This window comes from Tachypleus tridentatus, chromosome 3 (assembly GCF_004210375.1).
Source record: "Tachypleus tridentatus isolate NWPU-2018 chromosome 3, ASM421037v1, whole genome shotgun sequence".
Lineage (NCBI taxonomy): Eukaryota > Metazoa > Arthropoda > Merostomata > Xiphosura > Limulidae > Tachypleus > Tachypleus tridentatus.
The window spans coordinates 19,115,603-19,125,034 of record NC_134827.1 but is presented as its reverse complement, the minus strand read 5'-3'; the positions used below and the strand labels follow the sequence as shown (position 1 = coordinate 19,125,034).

At 32.3% G+C, this 9,432-nt stretch overlaps 1 protein-coding gene across 3 annotated transcripts in view; it reads left to right on the top strand.

Moving 5' to 3' along the window:
- The first annotated feature begins 8,009 nt into the window (after positions 1–8,009).
- The window catches only part of LOC143246476 (uncharacterized), a 112,368-nt gene continuing 110,945 nt past the window's right edge, over positions 8,010–9,432 (top strand). The window contains exon 1 of one of the 3 annotated variants that reach the window (XM_076493260.1): positions 8,010–8,161. In XM_076493260.1, the coding sequence (XP_076349375.1) occupies positions 8,160–8,161 (2 nt within the window). In that variant the 5' untranslated portion in view covers positions 8,010–8,159. The remainder of the gene's footprint in view (positions 8,162–9,432) is intronic. The other 2 variants (XM_076493258.1, XM_076493261.1) reach the window with 2 other exon arrangements.

Below are 9,432 nucleotides of genomic sequence, written 5' to 3'. Positions count from 1 at the left end.
GAGTTTTTATTGTACTCTTTGTTTGCAGCAAAATTATTCCAAGATTTCATATATACATAAAGTAAATTCCACAAGTTTGTATTGTTTTATTAACAACTGTGTCAGACTGAGTACAAATAAAGAAATACTTAAAGATGTAGAGAATCGTTAAAGAAAATTGGAGTATGTTAAACAGTTTGTGGTTTGCCAATGATATTTCAGCACAACTTTAATGCAACAAACGAATTTGGTTGAAATTAATTAAAACAGCATCAGCAGGGTTAATTGAGAAATGTGCATAATTTTTAAACATCCTAATTATTTACTGTTCCCGACTATAAAGACCTGAGATTTTGGCACATTTTTGCAGATCAGGAAACACTAGTCTTAATTGTACTTGACCATGTAATCTTATGAAATTGGATAAGCTAGATGTTTCTTGTGCTTCATATAACTTGTTTACAATACAGACATTTTATAGTTTTGTGACAGTTGAAACAAGCAAGGATTATCTTCAGTATACAATGTACATGATTTGAATGATTAAAAGTGTGAAATTCTAATTTATCTCTATGGAGTAATAAGTGATATTGAATACAAGTAAATTCATTATGAGAATATGAAGCAAAACACTTAGAGGTATGGGTGCTGAAAGTAATTAAAAATTCTAAGTTAATACTTTAGAAAAAAAAATTAACCAAATGATCAAACAAAACCAGAATATAAAAGTGATATTTAAAATAAGGACAATGTTTTTAATATAAATGAGCTGTTGTGGAATGAACGAGAAAAGACAAACCCAGTTGTAATGCATGTTCTTCAAGGATGTATTTAATTTGAACGAGTGGTCACTAGGTTGTGAATCACCCATTAGTGCTTTGTAGGAGTTGCATTCGAGTCAAAACCCTTGTGGCAGTGAATGCCTTTTGTCTGATCCCAGTAGTTCAACATAAAGGATGGACATACCTGAAACCCAAGGATCTCTGGCCATGTAACAGTTTAGCCCATGTGCGGTACTTCATAATTTTAGGAAGTATATATACTAACCAAACTTGAGGTTCAAAATACAAATTATGTAATTTTACGCTGACGTTTGTTTGTACGTATCTCATCCTCGATCAAACTATAATTCTTGTATGGTAAGAAAGATCTTTGAGAAGTCAGGGTTGCATATTTTATCATTCAATTTAGTCTGATTTCTATAACTTTACGGTAACTTTACATTGCAATAATTTGGTTTTGATTCGTTTCTTACATTGATATAAACACTTTTAGCAATATTTTATTTCTTTAATATTGGTTTTGGTCTGCATTTTAGTAAGATTCTTTGTTTCAACTACATCGTAACAACTTGTCATACACTGAAAGATCTTAACTATTTCGTACTCTATAAATTTCAAATATCCTCAGTGAAACAGCTGTATATCTGCGAACCTCCAATGCTAAAAACCGCTTTTCAATACTCTTGATGGGCAGAATACACAGTCCATTGTGTAACTCTGTGCTTAACTTCAAATAAAACACAGATATCCCTCGAAATTCAAAACGTCCAAACAATTTCAAATAAACACTACGCCATTGTAAACACCATTACGATACGTGTAGTTTTATCAGATAAAGTTATGTCTACGTGAGTTTTTGTCTAACCGCGTCATTTCATTTTTAAATAACCCAGGAAAGTGTAGTATCATAAAATTCAAGCGAAAGACACGAAAACGGCCCAGCATGACCAGGTAGTTTCGGCGTTCGACTCGTATTCTAAGGATCGCTGGTTCGAATCCCTATAACACCAAACATGTCCTTTCAGCCGTGGGAGCGTTATAATGTTACATTCAATCCCACTATTCGTCGGTAAAAGAATAACCCAAGAGTTGGCGGTGGGTGGTGAGGACTAGCTGCTTTCCCTCTACTCTTACACTGTTAAATTAGGGATGGCTAGAGCAGATAGCCCTTGTGTAGTTTTACGCGAAATTCAAAAACAAACAAGACACGAAAACTACCGTAAATGTTTTTGCGTGTCGCGATTGATTTAAGAATTGGTGATTCGTACTGTGAATACAAATCAAATCCTCTTATACAAGTATTGAAACTTGTGATGAATTGGTATTACTTTTTATTAATTCTCTTTATTAAACTATAAAAATTTGTGCGTTGCATCTTAAATGGATAAATTTATTCTGTAAATACTATAGTAAGTACTGAACACACAAAGGTGATTAAATGAATGAATCCATATAATCGTGGCTAGTGAAATGCATTTAGATGGTTGTTTTTCTAAACGTAAGCCACGTATCGAAAAGTGAATGTTTGACGTTTTATGGCTTCCCATGACTATTTCATCTCGGGTGTAAAACATGGTGTAATGTTATGTTTTTAAACAAAAATATACATACGTTTTTAGTTTTAATAGTGCTTTCGACTTAGGTGTACAGTATTCTCCGGCTATTTGGAATTAACTGAGTGCTGAGGTTTGACAATTAGGCGTTGATTTATGAGTTACTGTTGTTACGCATCCGGAATCTTAATATAGCCTTGGACGTAACAGGAAGGCGTGCTTACTTTGGTATGTTTAAAAACGATCCTGCTTTTGTGATTGCCTTCCTAAACAGGAAATTTATCTCTTGTCATAACAGCTTAATGAATAGTTATTTTGTCGTCTAAGGAAAAAATGTGTATGTAGTGGTCTATTGGTAACGTTATTATGGCAACTGAAGCAATTACAATGATTTTAGAAAGTATCACTGGTTAGAAGTGCCAAATGTGCAGCAATATATATAATAAAAGTTTTGCAATTGACAGCAAACAAAACGCCCAGGGTGAGGCAGCTATTAGTTAACATATTTACAGCCATGAAAGCGCAGGATTTGATTCTCTACAGTGAACAGAACGCAGGGAAGCAATTGCGTAGTTTTGAATGAAAAAAGGGTGCTTTTGTGTGTTTTTTGAATTTCGCGCAAAGCTACACGAGGACTATATGCGCCAGCTGTCCCTAATTTAGCAATATAAGATTAGAGAGAAAACAGGTAGACATCACCACCCACCGTCAACTCTTGGGGTACTCTTTTTACCAACGAATAATGGGATTTACCGTCCATCACTTTATAATGATCCATCGGCTAAAAAGGCGGTCATGTTTGGTGCGACGGGTCTGCACTCACGATTCTCAGACCACTAACCACCTGGTCATGCCGGGCCAATAAAAAGAGAACAACATAAAAGGTCTTGTATCGGTTTTTCATCACAACATTTATTTTAAAAAAAAAAACTATGGTTTCGTAAAAGTAAACAATTCATAAGTAATCGAATTCCAATAGAAGACTTTTGGAATCTTTTCTGTTTCATGCAACGCGCTCAAATAGAAAAAAAAATTGAATGTATTTTTTTAAATGCTGACATCAGAAATATAATTAAAATAAATATACTTTATATTTTTTTAAATGCTAGGTTAAATTAAGTTAGACTAATTAGTAAATAACTGAATGTTTATTTAGATAAATAATTTAATTTAAAATATGCTTCTCCTTAAGAAATCAATTCTCCAAGTTATAATCTACAATCCTAGTATCTACAGCTAAATGAAAGAACTTGGATTGGATTGTGGTTAAGAAATGTAACAAGCAACATTGTGGAACCTTTCTCACTAGATACCTTACATTGTTTTGCAACTATTTTAAGTACGAAGCTATATAAGTAATGCTAAAAGTGCTTCGTTTGTTTTGTAAGTTTACAACGCTAAAATTAAGGATTCGATTCCACACGGTGGACTCAGCAGATAGCCTGATGTGGCTTTGCTGTAATAAAACACACACACAGTTTTGTAAGCAAAATAAAAAATGTATAAAAATACTTTTTCAAATTTCTAAAAATTTTAATTTATATCTCTGAAAATAGCATTAAAAAGCTAGATTCCTCATTACTTTTGTTGTTCTAGTTGAACACGGTGAATGAAACAGAAAAAATCGGATTTTTGTTCTATTTTCACAACTTCTCTTGTATTAAAAAAATATTTTTATGAGCTTAATCATTTTTTTTCATGTTGTTCATTATAATTTATGCAGTATCTACCCTTTAAACAATTTAATTTTAGAAAATCATGTATAGTTCACGTATTTTAAAATAGGCCTAAGAAACAAGATTTTCAAAACTGAACGTAAACCACCGGGGATGTAACGTGGGCTGCTAGACAACTACGCTTGTTTACAATAAAGATGTGTTTATGTTTGTAAACTGTATTCAGTTACAACATAGAAGTGTCAACTTAACATTTTTAAAAATTCTGTAATGAAGCAGTAACATTTACATTTATAAGAATGTTTAGGTTAAATTTCTCGTTACAATTATATTTGATAAAATAATGCATTTCCTAATATACCAATGGTTCCCAACCTTTTTTTATGTCCCGCACCCCTAAAATAATTAATGTGTTCTCGTACCCCTCACAGTAATTATTTATTTAAGAATAAAGGTAAGGTGGCCAAAACAAATGTTATCTCGTACCCTTAAGGGGTGCGAGCACTCCTGGTTGGAAACCACTGTATTATACGGTTGCATCATTGTATATGAATCAAGATTTACATGTATCTATACTAAAGTTATACAAAAATGTTTAGAAGTGAGTAGTTTTTCGAGATTTGCGACTGTAATGTAAATCACTTTCAGGTATCAGCCTCCAAATATAGTCTCCCCATCATATTTTCGTTATTTGCTCCAAGGTCACAAAAGCAAAGTTTGAAGAGAAAAATAAGTCTTTTTCATTTACTTTAGGCGTAAGCAACTGGGAAATAACAGTTTCTGCCCAGGGACAATAAAAAGTAAAAATTTTGTTATATAGTGTAATTAATAACAACACTTTTCAACTAATTGTAAATAAAGGTTTTATATTTTCAGATTTCGCCCATGATCGTTGTGTGCTTTCAAAATAAGTCTCTAGAAGTCTCTAAATTAATGTTCAATGCCTTTTTGTCACTATGCTCCATGACGACAAGTCTATAAATAGAGTTTCGATACTTAAAGTTGATAAAATGGAGATAGCCCATTATGACTTGTTTTCAATTTCACGCAAATCTTGGGCTATCTGCGCTAGTCGTCCCTAATTTAGCAGTGTAAGAATAGAAGGTAGGCAGTTTGTCTTCACCACCCACCGCCAACTCTTGGGCTATTCTTTTACTAACGAATAGTGGAATTTACCATCACATTATAATACCCCCACGGCTGGAAAGTCGCGCATGTTTGATGTGACGGAGATTGGAAACCACGATTCTCGAATTAGGAGTCGAGTGCCTTAACCACTTGACCATGCCGGGCCCAGCCTATTAAGAAACTATACGTTTAACAATAAACAAACACAAACACTATATGAAACAGTAAAACACAGTTGATTAATGGAAATTCTTATGGCTGGCAAGAAGTCCTAACTTAAATTTCGTAAAATATTTATGGAACTTCCTATAGCTCTTTGTTCGTCAGTGTCACGCGACCTTGAAAAGCTAAGAGTTGAACTGAGTGTAAAATAGGAAGAATCATTCATATAATTGACAACTAAAGGTTCGGTTCCATACCCGCAGGTTTAGAATTTCTACTAATGATAAATAAACCCGTACTTGCTGTTGAGTACGTATCTCGTTTTGCAAAATTTTACACTTTCAGTGAAATTAATCCATATAGTCCTAGCTAAACCGCTTTGAATCTAGAGATACTAATGTTCTGAGGATGTTAGCTGATTCACTGTACCCTATGGATAAATGTGATTTTGAAAGATATATGTTATAGTACTGTTATTAATTTACAATAGAACAAGTTTATTTTAATATATTACCCCTAGTTTTCAAGTAGTTTATTTTACTAAAATTTGACAAAGTTCTCATTTTTATTGTGTTAACTAATACCATTTTGTCGCATGCACAAATAGTAGGGATTTCTATCTTATTTATTTAATAAAAAAATCAAATTTTCAGGCATAAAAGTGCGTATAATTTTTAACTATAGGATGTTGGTCAAAGTAGTTGCGAAGTTCTTTTCGCTCAACACACTTCGTAAAAGTATATCTTTTTCATTCGCGGGTCAGGTTTACCTTAAGGTTGCATCATCTTTATTTTCGATAGGAATGAGCAATAGTGAATAATGTAGCACACTTACCCGAGAAGAGTAGCGGTATCATTCATCAGAGATCTTTCTGAGGGTTTTCAATTTTTAGTAAAGGTGCCATGCTTTATAAATACAATCATTTTTATTGTCTTGTTGAAAAATAAAGATTGTTTCAATTTGTTTTACACTGCATCTAGTCTTTTTCATTCTCTGCAATGAAAAGTCAGGGAATGGAATTTGATTCTACATAAAATGTTATTCTACATAAGCAAAGATGCTCAAATCTCCCGTTATTATGCAAGTCCCATGTTACGACTCTTAAAAGAAAATCAGTGTACCTGAGAATATTAAATAGATTGATAAAGACTTGGATGCTACTTTTAAATTTTGAAAATTGTGCTTTTCTTACATTTAATCCTAACCCTGACAATTCTTACTTGAACAATGAACAAAGAATTCAACTTATGATTTAATGAAAGATTTACACGATTCAAAAGAATTGGTCAAATTAGACTTAATTATATAATTTTTCCTTTTTTTTAGGTTCTACCTGAAGTACTAGACTATTTGGACAAAAATGGGTTTAAACTAACCCAAGTTTAGTGATTGATTACTCCCGAAAACATTACTTTCAAGTTAATTTGAAAAGAAACTAGTTGTCTTAAAAACGAATATCTAATTAAAAAAGTAGAAAAAAACTAGTTACGGAACTATTTTATTCCCTGAAAAAACAATTTTACTTGATGTTTGAATTTCACACAGAGCTACACGAGGACTATTTACGTTAGCAGTTCCTAATTTAGCAGTGTAGGACTAGCGAGAAGGCAACTAGTCATCACCAACTACCGCCAACCCTTGAGTCACTCTTTTATCTACGAATAGTGGGATTGACTGCCACATAATAACACCCCCATAGCCGGAAGAGCAAACATGTTTGGTGTGACGGAGAGTCGAACCCGCGACCCTCAGATTACGGGTCAAGCGGGCTTAACCGCCTGGACATGCCGGGCCTGTTTTACTTGCTATCAGAAGAACTCTAATAGACGTAACGCCAAGCCTGATGCCGTCACATATTGTTTACTTTATCACGAACAAAAACTAGTCAATCCTGCACGCAAAATAGAATCCTATTTCTCACCTTAGAATGGCCAATCATCTTTTAGCAGATAAGCTTATTTTCGAACACCGGTATTCAGATTAAGAAATCCTTGTTCAAGGAAATAAGTTATTGGAGTATCCATAAAAAATATTGACAATTTTAGATAAAATCTTAACATCATTCAGTACATTTATTTACAATCTTCAGTTAGTTTATATGCAAATAACTTTTTAGTTGTGGGAACAAAATTTTAGGTTATGATTTGGACCTTAAGTTGATTTGTTACTCTGGTAATGAATGACTTGTTTGTTGACTAAGCAAGATTACTTATGTTATAAGAACTGAGTCAAACTTTGAAGCTGCATTGTACACACTAAAGTATACAGAGTTAGAGCTAAATAAGTCCAATTAGTATCAATAAAATGGAGTATAATATTTTATAAACTGAGAATATGTTGTAAAAGTAATTTAAAATGAAATAAATAAAGAAGGTCTCGACTGTATAAGACATAGAACAAAGCTTCTTGTTAAAATATAAATACTAATTTAGAGACATCTAATGAAAGGTTGTTAGTCATATTAATCATGTTACCACGTTCAAATTTCTCTTTCTCCGAAATCCAGAAAGCCTTTATTTCTTTAACATAGACAGATGTATAATTAGTTGTGAAATATATCTCTTATTTTATGAATATAAATTTTGCTTTAAAACAAGAAAACTTCTCTGTCTCTACACATTTTAAAATCTCTTTACGTTAACTGGGATTAAACATTGAGTGTCATGTTTACAGTTCTATTGTTTAACAACAGATGTCGCATTGCACAGACGAGGTCGTTAGCATAAGAAACGCGACTGCAGTAAATGAGTAAGTTAGGTAATCACATGGTGAATAAGTGAGTGTGTGTATGTATGTATGTCTGTGTAAAGTTAGTCGGTATTCTTTTTCTTGGACTGTTGAAATCTTCTTGAGGCGTGGTATTTCTATGAAGAAGGAATATGTAAGCTGTTTTTATTTTATATTAACTAGTTTCTAACTAAAATTCTAAAAAAATTGTTAATCGTTCAACTTTGAACATCAAGCTCCAAGTCATTCACTTCAGAAGTTGAGTCAACTTACGTAGATGGTGACTGAAATAGTACCGTGTTTAAACGTAAAGCGTTGCCATGGCTGATTCCCGCAGATACTTCTTATTGCGATAAGTTAAATTTAGACTTTTAGGCTTAACATATTGCGCTCGTTCTGGTTATCAGTGATCTAATCCAAAATACTTTATTTATTATTATTTACGTTGAACTTGAAATAAATTGTATATACTACAATATTATTAGCTGTAGAAACCCACTTTCCGGATCAATACAAATTAATATTTCGAATATGAAATAACCACGCGACTAAATTGACAGAGAGATAAATATAGAACATGCTTAATACAAACACTGGTAGCACTTTTATTTCCGTTATTATTAATATATCAATACTGGGTTTGTTATATGTTATTTATGTTTAGTTGTTGAGGTTTAAACCTTATTTACTAATTACTAAATTAGTATTTAAAGAACATTTGATTTTGTTAGTCGTTTTTAATTTGTTATTTGTATACTTGTTAATGTTGTTATTGTAGCTTTTAATATTTTCGGTCTGTTGCCTGAGATATTGAGGCATAATAAGGCTTATGGCTAATGTAGCTATAGAAATAATTGTAAATGTCAATCACAAATATGGTATTAACAGTAGAGCTGGTAATTAGTAAACGTTTAAAGTTGGAGATTTTGTAAACTTTATGAATTTGCAGATTGTCTGTTTGCAGGAAAGTATTTCTAGTAGAAGTTCTTAAAATTTGTATAATCTTCATTCATACTTGAAAAACGTAATTCTTATATAATAGTAATAGTTTGATGAAAACATTTGCTATAGGAAGACTCCATATATTATGTCAAAATTTTATAAGAACAGCAATATCAGAAATGAACTTCTTTGTCAAATACGTTTAATAGATGAATGTTCTCTGTTCACTTCAACTGTTTATGAATAGTGTTAGTAAATGTTTTAATGAAGATACAAACGTTCTCATTAAGTTTATGGGAGGCATTTCTGTATTTTAATGAAATAAAAACTAAAGAATGTTGATTACAAACTGTCACAGGCATGTAGAAGTATTAAAATCTTACAGTCACAATGAATTACATGTGAAACCTGCAGAGTAGATGTATAGCTGGGTAAATGTTATTTATCTACAAGAATACAAGGGCTTCAGTGTAGCTTCTAACT